General features: G+C 43.3%; 1 protein-coding gene across 2 annotated transcripts in view; it reads left to right on the top strand.

Moving 5' to 3' along the window:
- NEDD4 (NEDD4 E3 ubiquitin protein ligase) overlaps nucleotides 1–14,163 on the top strand; it is a 49,657-nt gene that overhangs the window by 20,318 nt on the left and 15,176 nt on the right. For both annotated transcript variants that reach the window (XM_080980284.1, XM_080980283.1), the window contains 8 exons: nucleotides 6,881–6,931; nucleotides 7,477–7,538; nucleotides 8,421–8,523; nucleotides 9,389–9,549; nucleotides 11,851–11,968; nucleotides 12,497–12,661; nucleotides 12,914–12,979; nucleotides 13,673–13,792. In XM_080980284.1, coding sequence (XP_080836410.1) covers nucleotides 6,881–6,931; nucleotides 7,477–7,538; nucleotides 8,421–8,523; nucleotides 9,389–9,549; nucleotides 11,851–11,968; nucleotides 12,497–12,661; nucleotides 12,914–12,979; nucleotides 13,673–13,792 — 846 coding nt within the window. The remainder of the gene's footprint in view (nucleotides 1–6,880; nucleotides 6,932–7,476; nucleotides 7,539–8,420; nucleotides 8,524–9,388; nucleotides 9,550–11,850; nucleotides 11,969–12,496; nucleotides 12,662–12,913; nucleotides 12,980–13,672; nucleotides 13,793–14,163) is intronic.

Raw genomic sequence — 14,163 nt, 5'->3', positions numbered from 1 at the left:
TTTAGCAACCTTCGGCCTAGAAGTGTACTCTGGATCAGAAAAGGGGCATAACTCCCCCCCCCCCCCCGCTTCCACAGATTGCTATTTTAGTAATGCTACTTGCTGAATGAACTGTGAGCTTTGCAGACCGGTGTGGCATGAGAGGCGGGAAATGCCCAATCGATCAGCAGCACATTCTTTTAGCAGCTGGTTGTTAAGGAGTTCTCATATGGCACTAATTGTGCAATCACAGCAGAAGAGATTGTTGGCTTCAATTCATATAATTCTGGAAATTAATTTCAGGGCAAACAATTTTTTTCCTGAGACCCTAATCTTGTATAAATAGCAGCTGTGAAAACATTTTAAGATAATTTGTTAGGATGTCTTGCTGCTGTGATAGTAGTTCATCTAGAGACAAATTTAAAATCTGACATGAAATGCAGAGCATTAGTAACAGTAGTCAAATATGGTTTTGATGCCAGACTGTGTTTCAACAAGAGCTTGTGCACTTATGCAAAATATATCCATATTTGCATAAAGACTGCTTGGATCTGGGTCTCAAGTCAAATTGGTGCTTCATTAACTGGGCAATGTGAAAAGAACCCTTTAATGCAGTGATTCCTAAACTTGGGTCTCCAGCTGTTTTTGACTACAACTCCCAGCATCCCTAGCTAGCAAGACCAGTGGTCACGGATGATGGAAACCGTAGACTGAAAACAGTCGGAGACTCAAGTTTGGGAAGCACTGCTTTAAAGCCTACGGCCCTTCAGAAGTTGTTCATCTGTAACTCCCATCATCTGCCCTCACCAGGGGCCATGCAGGCTGCTGGGAGTTAGAGTTCATCAACATCTGGAGGGCCACATGTTCCCTACTCTTAAATTTGGGTAGCCAAAAAAGAAATTTGAAACAGTGCTGTATGACCACATTCTTATTAAGTTGCAGCTGAAGGACTTCTGTGTTAAATAAGCACTGTTGGAAAAGTAGCCTTCCCAAACAATTTTGTTAAATATAAGTGTCGTCTCTAATTATAGTTCTGTATTGTGATTCATTTTAAAATTAACAGTCCTGAAAATACTTCCTTGACTCCAGTTAGTCTGGCCTAGTATAACGATATGCTGAGTCTCATTTCCAATTTAACAGGATGATATTGGAGTCACATTTAGTAATGTCAGCTATCTGTGCCGAGTGTCATGAAATTAAATTTGTGCTTGGGTTTCAGACTTCAGTGTCTGCAGCAGCAGCAGCAAAAGGCCTCTTGCCTGCCTGCTCTGTAGGTCTACTTGCTGAGAGTTAAGCTTCCCGTTCTCCATATTCCACAGCATTTTTGTAAGGTTTCTGTGCAGTACTTAGTGAGAAGCATTGTTTTGCTGTCGGCTCCTGGAGCTTTGACTTGAAAAGTTTGGGAGAGGGAACAAGCCACACATGAAGGATACAGCTAGAGTTTTGCCAGGTGGAGAGGAGAATGGGAAGGGGTTTTTTGTGCAGGGTGTGTATTTGATAGTTTCCACCTTACACATACACACACCGTTTGCCAGTACCGTGCTTGTCTTGGCCTGTTGCTGGTATCACATGCTGCAATAACCCTGGGGAGCAGAAGAGAACGCTGGGAACAGCTGGCCCATATCAAACTGATTGGTCCACAATTTTATAAAATATACATTAACAAGGCACAGCAAGTCACCCCAGCAGGGGACACCAAAAGGAAGGCACCAAAGAAAATTGTCCCTTTGGGTTGAGTTACTCCTTTGGGCAGCAGTGAAGTCATAGACCTCACATTCTGAGATACATTTTTTTTGAGAGGTTGGGTAACTCTTGAGTGAGAAACAGACGTAACGGAGTGTGTGGGGTGAGTTTTCAACTTAGCCTCTCAGGGAGAGGAGGAGTGCTGGGGGGAACAGCTGCTTTGGTGAGAGCTTAGATCAGCTGTTCCCGGTTACACACTTGGATAACGGGGAATTTGTGATGTGAGCACAGGATGAGTGTGGTGGGTTGTGTTGGAATAAGCATGCTGGGGTGACATGGGGGGGAATCGGTATCCTATAACAAGTTATTTCTGGGAGGGAAGATATGTTATGGCGAACAGAAAAATAGAGGGGGAATGTGGCACCAGACCTTTGGCTCTACTGACCCTATTTTGCAGATAACTGGTCATTTGGCTACTGAGGCTTCTAGCCCGGTGCTGCTGTTGATCAGTAAGACATCTGATAACTAGAAAGCCCCTGGGCTGTAAGGTCCTGTACCTGTTAGGCTTGTCATTGAGCATGCTGCTGAAAGGGCCTAAACTTGCTCTGTGCCCCTATGTGACCCTGAATCAGTTTCTTTGGAATCTTTGTCCCCAACCATCTTGTCAAATGCCCTCGTATTTGCATGTCCCAGAAGGCTAGCAGTTATACAGGCTGTTAGTGTCAATGCTACAAAATCTAGATGTTTCATCCTGGCCTTTGCAGATGTTAGTAAATACTCTGTGGTAAGGACGTCCAGCTCCAAACAGATAAGCATCTTACAGGATTGGTCTTTTTGGAATGTTATATATAACATTCCAATATATAATGCAGTGAAACTGAGATGGTAAGAAGAATATTCTGAGGCCCTGTCTTGCCAGTCTTTCTCCACCTCCACTGTTGTGGACTGGTGTTCCCAAACCAAGGTTAAACAAAACAAGGTGTGATATATTCTTGGTATTTTTTAGTAAACTGTTGATAGGCAGGCCCTGTAACTTACTTCAGCAGCACAACTCTGATTTTCTGGTAATACTAAAGCTGATGTTTGGCTTTGTCTGTGTAATACATTTTTTTACAAATAACTTCCATTTTCAAGTCATGCAAATTATTGCATTCTATTTCTTCACAATGATCTTTCTAGGACTGACTTGCAAGTAAATATGACTAGGTTTTGCCTGTTACTTATCCGTTGCCTTTACTGTTATCATTCTGTTTTTTAAAAAAATAATATTTATTAATTTTTCAACCATTTAAACACAACAAAACAGAAAAAGCAACAAAAAAGCATAACAAAATAAGACACAAGCCATTTAAAACACAAAACAATTTCAATATCTTATCTTTCATTCCCTTATTTCCACGACCTCCTCACACCTCCCTTTTTGTATTCCACTTCTGTTAATTGTTTCAGCAATTCCTTTCCATCTTCCTCTGTTTTCTATCCTATAATTATCTTAACATATTCTAACCTTATTTTCCCCTTTAATACTCTATTAATCTATTTATACTTGATTCCTTATAGCATTTCTACTAGAACCATATAACTTCATTCCAACATTTTTCTAACATTCATTATTTTTACAGTATTTCTATAAATAGTCTTAAACTTTTTCCAGTCTTCTTCCACCAACTCTTCTCCCTGGTCTCGGATTTCTGCCAGTCGTTTCCGCCAATTCCATATAGTCTATCAACTTCATCTGCCATTCTTCCCGAATAGATAAATCTTGTGTCTTCCAGTACTTCACAATGAGTATTCTTGCTGCTATTGTTACATACGTGAAAAAAGTTCTATCCTTCTTTAACACCAATTGGCCGACCATGCCCAGGAGAAAGGCCTCTGGTTTCTTCAAAAGGGTATATTTAAATACCTTTTTCATTTCGTTATGAATCATCTCCCAAAGTGTCTTAATCCTTGGGCATGTCCACCAAAGGTGAACTCTAATCCTCAAATTCGTCTGTTTTTCTTTAAGTTCTTTAAGTTCAGTCATAGCACGCGTCAACTTATGTTCATCAAATTGCCTCTGTAGGGCTGGGGCTCTCTTTCTCTTTCTCTCCAGTTGTGTTACTTTACATTCAGCAACAACAGCTTTTTCCCTGGCTTCCTCCGCAGTTTGCCGTATCAAAGTAGGTTCCTGTATCAATTTCTGGGTGGTTTCTATATTGGTATTATTTTTACTTTCTGTATTTAGGTTAATACTAGTAATTGAAACATCCACTTTCGCATTTATCGTGTCCATTTTCCTGTTAAGCTGATCCAATGAGTCATTTATCTTATATAATGCAGCCACTAAAGCCTCTTCTGTCGACATTCCTCTTGGTTTTAAATATACTGGTACAAAGGCAGCAACAGAAGGAGCGGAGGGGCCTGATGATGGACCTCTTCTGGATTGTTGCCAAGTCCTCCCAGACCTTAATGTTTTGTCAGCAGTTGACTAGTCTGTTTTTCTTCTTCCATTTACCATAACACTTAAAGGATTCAAGGTCAGTCCCAGAGTCTCACGATTTTTAACTTGCAGCTGGAAATTCCCCTAGCCCAGCTCTTGTAAAACAACCGGTTTCAAAGGCTTCCACCAGTTTCTATTTGTAATAGTCAATAGTATCCTCTTTTAAACAATCCAAAATTAGTTTCCAATTAGTTTCAATTTTCAGTTACTTTTACTCCTTTTTAAAGCAGCCGGAGACAGTAGAAACAATGTATTTCTCTTGTTTAACTAGCTGTCAATGAACGTTCTAAACGCTGTCAATGAACATTCCAAAAGACGTCAGTCCTGCTAGCAGCCCGTTTCCAGGGTCAGAGCGGCGGTGTTTTAAATCTCTTCACTCTCTCCCACAGGCATACTCAATCCGCAACTTCCCCCTCTCTTTTCCTGCCTCCAAGAGGGGGTTTAATGTTCTTTCCTGATGGAAATTTAATCTTTTACAAAAGGCTTTCCAGGACTCCAGCTTGCAACTTCATTGCCTCAGTCTATTTACAAAAGGGGAAGGCGGACTTCCTGTTTTGAACCTCCCCGTTACGGTACCAAATTAAACATTTAGAAATCCAATTCTTCCGCTTCAGCTCTACTCACGGGTAATTACTTTAAAGTCAAATTGTCCACAGGAAAAAGTCAGCGCTCTCCGGCAACAGCTATGCGGCTTCGCTCCATGGAAGAAGCAGACGATTCGATGCCCCGCACCGCTCACCCCACGTTGCTCCGGAGCCCCAAAAACCGGGGTTCCCCGCGAGTGGGGGAGGCGCAAAAGGTGCCCGCCGAATCCCACGCTCACAGGCTTCTCCCGCCTGTGATTTTAACGGGTCTCCGCCTTCACCGTGGCGGCCAGACCCAGATTCCCACGGAGCAGATTCCTCCCAGTCAGAGGAATTCCGCCATTACCGTAGGCACCTCCCCGGAAGTCTACTGTTATCATGCTGTAACCTTCTGGACCTTGGCTCAGGATCTTGAGAGCCTTGTGCCCCCTTAATTCCTGTCACCTGTATCCTCCCAGGTGCTTCTGAAAACTTGTACCTGATTGAGAAGAACCTGTGAAGTTGCATAAAGTTATTGGTGTCCCTGCACAAATGTTTATCCAGTGTCCTGACTCTGAGGGGATGAATTTCCTCTGCAGGGTGTCTAATTTAAACCAAAGCCTCCTTGGCATGTGGACATCTCTTTCTTCTGGAGTACATCCAGTGATATATCAAGAACTCTTTGCTTCCTATCCTCTGCAAGGATTAACTGTATTCTTTACCAAAAGGAAACCTAGCAAGTACCTAGCACAATTACTCACAAACTGTTCCTGGTATTTCTGTGCTCACTGCAGGAGTGTGTGTTTTTGTACAAACTTCAGCATGCATCTTACTGGCCTGAAAAAAATTATCTCATATTATTTGTAGCTGCCAGAATGAAATAAGAACTGAAGCAAATTATGAAATATGGGAGGAACTTGAAGTGGTGCCGGGGCGGAGGGGGAGAGAGAGGAGACTGAAGTGGTGGTGAAGTTCTCAGACCTTGCTAGAGACAAGAGAGCTGTTTAACTCTTCAAGACAAGCATAGTCAAGTGTCTGACCTTGTCCATGGCAAGCAGAAGGTCCCTTGGAAACACAGGCACTAAGAATCCGTAGCCTAAGGGGGAAAGTGTATCCTGGGATATATATTGTGTTTCCCTCTAGAGGTCTATGTTTTGAGCCCCATTAAAACAGCGTTAGATTCCAGTATAAAAGATGGGGCACTTGACATCTGTATAAATTCTAAATAATTTTTAATAACCTTGGGCTATTAAATAGAGAGTATGAGAAACAGAAGCTCCAGCTTTCCCCAAGGTGGACAAGTGACAAGTATTTGGCAATGCAGTCTTATTGTGTGTGTATATATCTAAGGACCAGGATACCCAAATCACCATCTCGCCCAACTAGTCCCTGGTCATGGGTTAAGAAAGGTAAACTTGTTTGTACAGTGGTACCTCGCAAGACGAATTCCTCGCAAGACAAAAAACTCGCAAGACGAAAGAGTTTTTCGTTTTTGAGTTGCTTCGCAAGACGAATTTCCCTATGGGCTTGCTTCGCAAGACGAAAACGTCTTGCGAGTTTGTTTCCTTTTTCTTAAAACCGTTAATACCGTTAAAACCGTGCTTCGCAAGACAAAAAAAATCGCAAGACAAAAAAACTCGCAGAACGAATTAATTTCGTCTTGCGAGGCACCACTGTATCTCTAACAGTTTTGAGATATGCCAGTGGGCACATTCATCTTTTAGTTGGGTCAGCTCTGAAATGTTAAAAAAGAAAAATGCTATTTGGACCCAGGCAATAAAAGCAAAATGTGAGTACAGTGGTACCTCGGGTTACAAACACCTCGGGTTACAAACACCTCGGGTTACAGACTCCGCTAACCCGGAAGTAGTACCTCAGGTTAAGAACTTTACCTCAGGATGAGAACAGAAATCGCGTGGCGGCGGCACAATGGCAGCAGAAGGCCCCATTAATTAAAGTGGTACCTCAGATTAAGAACGGTTTACTTTTGAGTAAATCAGAACAAATGTCTATTTATAAACTTTCTTCCATTATTCTTGGTGGCTGATGCCTTTGTTCTCTGTGTGGACCTGCCTCGAGAACACACAACACATTTTGGGGGGGGGGGGGCTTTTGCTCAGACAGAACCTTTTCTTAAAGGTTGCATGCCATTAATTGTTTTTTCTCTTCCTAGACAAGAGATGATTTTCTTGGCCAAGTAGATGTGCCTCTCTGTCAACTGCCGGTTTGTATTTGTTTAAAAATAATCTTTTGCTCTTCAGTTCAAAATTCCTCTGTGTCTTTTTAGTACCTTTTTGTCTATTTTTTGAAGAGAGAGAGAGATTGTCCTGGGTAGGTGGTACCTTTGACAGAAAGCATTTGCAGCAGCAGGTAAACTGAACTTGATTACCCTGTGTAACCTGCCTGTGCCCTGTCTCGCCAGAGAGGTACATGCTCTGGTTATCTCCCTCTTGGACCACTGTCCCAACAGACAGGATATCTTAAAAAATGGCTCAGCTCCTGGATTCAAAAGTAGTGAGGAAGACATGACATCCCTACTTAAAAAGTGTGAGGGCTACAGAAGGCAGATATCTTAAAGAGAGACACCTCTGGCAGGGTGGAGCTGTGGCTCAACATCTTTTCCATTGCGATGAGCATGGACTGTTGCTGCTGTAAAACAGGATGTTATTTGGAGAAGTGAACACTCTATAAATTCTTTTCTCAATGGAGGAAAGCATCGGTATTATTTGCTTGGGTGAAGAAAAACCTGAAACTGTTGTTTCATTTCAGACAGAGAATCCAACTACTGAGAGACCATATACGTTTAAGGATTTTCTTCTTCATCCAAGGAGGTCAGTAAACATCATACCTGGAAAGCACTGAGCACCCTGATCTGCACTGTACATTAGCATGAACGTGTTCTCTCTCATTCTTGGTGGGAATGACCTTTCTTCAGAAAACATGTCCTTCCGTTGTCCTGTGGCCAGCCGGGTACCTCTGGGAAACCTACAAGTGCAATAGCAGTCTTGTGTCAACTGGTATTCATAGGGAACCACACACCCATCATTAGCAGCACCAGTTGATGGCCTTATCCTCCTCCATGGATGTGATTAATCACTTCATAGAGCTGTACAAGTTTGGTTGCCGCTGCTGCATCCTGTGGCAATAAAATCCAAGCTTAGCTTTGCAATGTGTGAAGAAGCAGCAGCAATTCCTTTTGTCTGGCCCAAATATCCTGTCCAATGAAAGTGAATGGCGAGGCATTTCAGGACAGACAAAAAGAAAGCTTCCTTCACGCAGTGCATGGTTAAAATGGACTCCACTGATCCTAGATGGCATGATGGCCATGAACTTGGACTGCTGTACAAGAGGATTAGACATATTCATGGAGGAGGGATACGGCTGTGTATCAGAAGCAGTATACCTCTGGCTACCAATTGTTGGGGATTGTAAGTGGGAGAATGCCATTGCACAGGGTTCCTGGTTGTGGGTTTCTCATAAGCATCTGTGAGAGCCGGCCAGGTAGGCCTTTAGTCTGATCCAGTGATGAGGGCCATCTTCTGGTGGGCTTCCAGCTGCAGGAATAGGATGAAAAAATAGGAGGCAGCCTGGGTGGGTAGATGAGGTAATGGCTACTAGTCCAGCATGAGCCAGGCACTATTTAGAAATGTTTGCAAGTGTTGGCATTTTAACAGGCTCACAAACTTTTACAATCCCACCCCCCTCTGCTGCAGCCATAAATCCAGAGTGAAGGGGCATCTCAGGTTAAAAATGACCTACATACCTAAAAACAATGGATCTGAGGAAGATGGCACAGAACAGGCAGAAGAGCTAGAGGTGAGTGGTTTGGTCTTTGGTGTGAAATGTGGCCTGATCTGGTATGATGAATTCAGCCAGCACATGCGTTTCAGGTGACTTTAGTCATCAGAATGAATTCAGCCTCTGGCCATGTTGAAAAGGGGTCTCTACTGAGTATGCGCCACAAGATTAGCACCCGCTGAAATTGGATCAGCAGCAGTTCTTGAATAGGGGTTTCCAAACTTCATTCAGATGGTCTGTGGCATGCCTGTGGATTTGCAGTTGAAGGTGGGAGGCAGGTCATCCATTGTGTTAAATATTTATATTGATTTCTGATTGTATTTTTATTGCCTCTTTTATTTATTATGTTGCATTCCACAAAATACAATCTTTAAAAAATAAAAGAAGCAATAAAAATACAATTTATAAATCATCTATGCTTCTATGAGATTTTGAATTGAGGGGGAAATGAGTGAGTTGAGATATCTGAGTGGCAGACCCCATCACAACACCAGAATTGTTATAAGCCCCATATAACACCCATGTATTCTTATCAGCAATCCTTCATATAATCTGATAATTCATTGTCAGTATCTCATTCAAAACAATTAGGATCCATCTGACTTCAATGATGGATCAGAATGTTTGGTGTTTTCACACCTACAGTAGAAGCATTTTAAGAAAATAGACTTTTCTGGTGTCTGTATGTGGTTGGAAGGCATGAGAAATGCCTCATGATGGGAACATGGCCTGTCTTGAGTACTCGGCTGCACGTGCAGAGGCAAGATTCAGGCAGCCATCGCAGTGTTGATGCCATTGTTCATACAGCTTTCTTAGCCGCCCTTCAACATAAGGTCCTGGGCAAGTTATAACCACATAAACCATCTGCTCTTGTTGTTTGCAGCCTGGCTGGATTTTATTGGACCAAGCTGATGCTTCTTGCCAGTTGCGGGAGCCAGAGTCTTCTCTACCCGCAGGCTGGGAAGAGAGGCAGGATGTCCTTGGCAGGACCTACTTTGTCAACCATGAATCGAGAAGGACACAGTGGAAAAGACCAACCGCTCAGTAAGTCTTACTGCGATCTTAATTCAAAATAGTCTGCGATAGGGATATTACTAAATGCATGTTACTAGAGAAGGCTTGTCTGTGGGAGGTGCTTAGGACTTCTGATCTGTGGATCTGATTCAAAATACTTTTCTGAGATGGCTATTAAGCAAGAACATTTCTTGATTTCCACTTTAAAAGGGGAAACCCCTACAGTTTTAAATGAAACAAATTGGTTTTGCATTTTTAGAGCTACTTTCTTTGACTAGTCATGCACCATTTGTGCTTCTGTGTAGAGGGCCGACCAGCCCATTGCTCTTCCGCTGTAAGCTACAGGCAAAACTGCAAGTAATTTCCCAGATTATTGGGAATGTTGTTGCACTTTGACCCCTGTGAATATTGCATTGTGTTCTGTTGACACTAGTAGGCATGACATAGCTGTGTGTGCAGAGGCCCAATTATTTCCCACATCAGTCTTTTTTAAAAATCATTTACTCGTGCTGTAGTGCTGTTTATTTCACCAGTATTTCACAATTGGTGGGGGTGCTTGACTCTTATTTCCCCAGAAGTCAGCACCAGTAGGCTTCTTTTACAGCTTTGCAATACCCCTTAATACCTCTTCCTCTTCAGCTGCATCCAGAAAGGAAGGAAGGAGCCAATGTGGGTCATTGTGACGTTAACATATGAGAGTGCTGGAGGTGAAATAGTTAAACAAGTTACCCAATCAGAACCCCGGGGGGTGGAGTCAGTGGGACTATAAAACCAGCTCTGGGAGGGGCAGTTGGGTGGTTGGTTGGAGTGGGAGTGAATTGGGATGGAGTCTGTGGGGTTATGTTGAGTTAGTGTAGCGAAATAAGCTGAGTCAGGAACAGTTAGGAGCTAGGAAGACAAGTAAATATCTGAGAGGTGGTTTAATGAGTGAGAGCAGGTAGCGGAAGTTATAGGTCTGGATAGACACCCCATGAATCTAATTGACCGATACCGTTTATGATACCACACGCTTGTTAAACTGCAATAAATAAACAGAAGTAAATGTTCTAATTTAACCCTGACTGGACTCAGTATTGTACCAGGTAGGGCCTGGGTGGTGGCAGCAAGAAATAAAGTGTTGGCACAGGGATCAATAAATGGTGAAATGTCCAGGGACCTTGTGTGATCGCCATAGTCATTGCCCATCTTGCAGCACTGGAGGAAACACAAAGCAGTCAGCGGGCCTAGAAACGGGGCAGGAGGTGGCACAGGATTATTTCCAAGGAAGAAGCAGGGAGCAGGAATAGAAGCGCAGGCAGAATAGAAAGGAAAGGAAAGATCATGAGAAATAGCCTTTAGCTGCCTTTTCCAGATGGATTTCACTTCTGTCTCACAGTATATTAGAGATGCATATACTTGTAGCGGCAACAGGATAAAAAAAAATGAGCCATCTCAACTCTCAACCGCCTTCTTCACAGATCACAGGGGCCCTTGTGTCTCCCTCCTGAGCTTTAGCAGGGTAGCAGTTCCCAGATGCTAGGAAGGAAGGGTAAGCACCTCAGGCCCCAACTCTGCAGGTGAACAACAGAAGCCTCCCAAGACTCTTCCTGCTCTTCCTTTGGAAGGAAGGTAGTGACTGGGGAGCAGGACCTTCTAAGATGGTCACTTTTTATAGACAGTAAGGTCTCCTTTTCGTCAGCCAGGCATATTTGGTGGGAGTTGAGAATGAAGCTAGGTTTATTAAATTTGCTTATAGCTCCCCACTAAAAAGCCCTAAAATGAGTTAGAAGCAGTGACGGTGCCAGGCCATTTTGTGCTCTAGGCAAGCAAAATTTGCACCCCTCCCAATTTTTGTTGTTGTGCTAACTTCAGTTTTCAAAGACAGATGTCTCAGAGAAATGATAAAATTCTTCAAAATAAATGTCAAACATTATCATATAACAAAAACTAATCTGTATAAAACCGTGCCCCTCAAAGGTCAGTATTGCGCCCCCCTGAGGTCTGTGCCCTTGGTGGCTGCCTCGTTGGCCTGATGATAGCACTGGCCCCAGTTCCAAACAAGAAAAATACAGTAATAAAACTAGAAAAACAGATTAAACCCATCGTCTGGAAGAGACATGTGTCAGGCCTGAAGCATGTCATGGCCTCCGGTCATTCAAAACGTTGAAAGCTCTACCAAATGCCTTACGTTGGTCTGCTTTAAGCTTCTAAGCCAGCTCCATGATTTAATCTTGTGATCTGCCTCATCTCCCTATGGAAGCAAACCTTTCGTTTACATTGTACCTCTTCAAATATTTGAAGCCTCAGAATCCACCCACCTCCCATGTTCCCTTAAACAACATTTTTGTGCAGGGACAACGGACCCGATGCAGAGACTGGCAACATTCAGCTGGAAGTGCAACATGCCTTTGCTCGCCGGCATCAAATAACCGAGGAGGCGGAGAATCTGGACCACAGAGAATCTCCTGAGGTGGGAACCTCACTTTTCATAGCTTTCATAGCACCTCTTTACCCTGACTTTTGACACTTGAGATGGATATTTTTAGGGCCCACCTTATTTTTGTAATTGTAAGTTGTTTTAAAGTGTTTTAAATATTGAGTCTTAATGTTATAATCTGCTTTGGGACCTTAGAATGAAGGTCAGTTAAATAATAATTGTTGTCACCTGTCTGTCTCGAGAGACAGTGGAAGAGTATGTCAAAGTCAAACCGTTGGAGTTCCAGCACCAGCTGTGGCTGCAGAGACCGATTTGGGAGAAACATGTTTTGTTGCAGCTGGGGCAGATGGAGACGTCTGGTTGTGCTGCTGCCGATGCACCATGTTGTTTCTTCTGTCTGTGCTCCTCCCAGCAGTCATTCTTCCTCTGGTCACTGCTATGGATAGACCTGACTGTCTGTCTCCAGGCACTGTGGTCATCTGTGAGGGATTCCCACACAGCGGGATAAAATGATGGTGATAGTGACATTAAAATTCTGATGAAATATTTAACGTTTCTTAGAGTTGGGAGATCATCACAGAAGATGAAGCAACTATGTACAGCAACCAGACTCCCCAAGTCACTGTGCAACACAATTCTGAGGCAGAGAACGGCCTTACAGAAGAACTGAGCACAGAGCTTACGACCTCTGGGAGTTCCACTGCTGCCCAAGCAGCTTCCTGCACTGTAAGCATGATGATAAATCAAACATTGCATGCTTTAAGCAGCAGGGTCTGCCCCTGAAGAGGCTCTGTATCACACACCCTTTCCCAACAGCTAGCTTGTTCAAAGGGAAGCCTAGTTCCATCTCCTGGTTTCTGGTGCATTGGGTAAGCATAGTAGGGTATGCATGTACCAGGGATTGTCACCTCTGCATGTGCTGCTCATCACAACAGTAACTGTAGAACTAAAAAGCCTTTCCCCCTCTTGTCCTTCAAGAGTGATTTAAGCAGAAGAAGTAACCCTCAGTCGTACCAAGCTGAAGAACAACCAGCTCTTCCTGTTGTAAGTTAAGCTCTGAATTATCCTGCCTGATTGTGACTCTTTTCACTGCATGTGACCAAGTCGCATGTGCTCTGTCCGTGTTACTGCAATCCTTTCACTACGACCTAAAGCATTGGGAGAATATATTGGAATAGTGTTTAAGGGTTTCCTGTGCTGATTCAAGATCACCAAAGAATAGGAAAACAGATAGGAGAGAAGAACTAGTTTGGAGGGTGATTAGCTTAGCAAAGTGGTGGTGAACGGAGGGGAACTTGTGCGTTTCAGAACTGACTGGGAAATGAGCAATTAATCTGAAAACAAGTAGAACTCCCTTCAAACAGCGCACTGTCGGTGTTTGGAATTCACTCCTAGCTTCCAAAATGGGGCTAGGCAAACTTATGGATGATCAGAATACTGCTGACTGACTGGGATGGCACCTGCAACCTCTTTCTGTTGGTCAGTGGCTGATGTTGCTTTATATTAGTTTACCACCTCTGGACTTGCTCACGGATGGAGTAGGAGACTGCCTAGTGGGTGGTGGAGGTTGACTGTATTGGTAACTGCCTAACACAGCAGTTAACTTAGTTGGCATGTACGTTCTCCTCAGTTGTCAACTTGCTTCCTAAAATATTTAAATCTTTGTACTGTGATGTGTCTGAGCCTTGGAAAAAAATCCACAAGTAGCCTTTGCCAGCTAATTCTATCTTCTTTTAGTTACTGCCTACTTCATCTGGACTGCCTCCAGGCTGGGAAGTAAGGAAAGATGACAAAGGAAGGCCGTATTATATAGACCACAATTCCCAGACTACCACCTGGAAGAAGCCAGCTGTACAGGTACCTTTCCTCCCCACCCCACCCCATAGTCATCTGATCTAGAATTAAGATTGCTACATGGGGTTTGGCCAAGTCACTAAAACGTACAGCAATCAGTTCCTGCTTATTCAAGCTTTCCTTGCAAATCTCATTGGATAAGAAAACATAGAGCTTGTAGTCTTTCAGTCTTGTGGAACGCCCAACTCCCATCAGCCCAGCATGGGCATTAGTCTGGGATGATGGAAATTGCAGTCTGATCTCTAGAGAGCCACAGGTCCCTTGTCCCTGTTCAGATAAACATTGCAACAAACTCCACCATCCTTGCTGGTTAGCATGTCACTACAGAGTTTGCTTGTATCAACATGTACTTGGATGATAGCATTGGAAATTGC

Source organism: Podarcis pityusensis (assembly GCF_964106645.2).
Source record: "Podarcis pityusensis genome assembly, chromosome: 14".
Classification (NCBI taxonomy): domain Eukaryota; kingdom Metazoa; phylum Chordata; class Lepidosauria; order Squamata; family Lacertidae; genus Podarcis; species Podarcis pityusensis.
The sequence above is the reverse complement of the archived record's forward strand: the minus strand, read 5'-3'. Positions and strand labels throughout refer to the sequence as shown.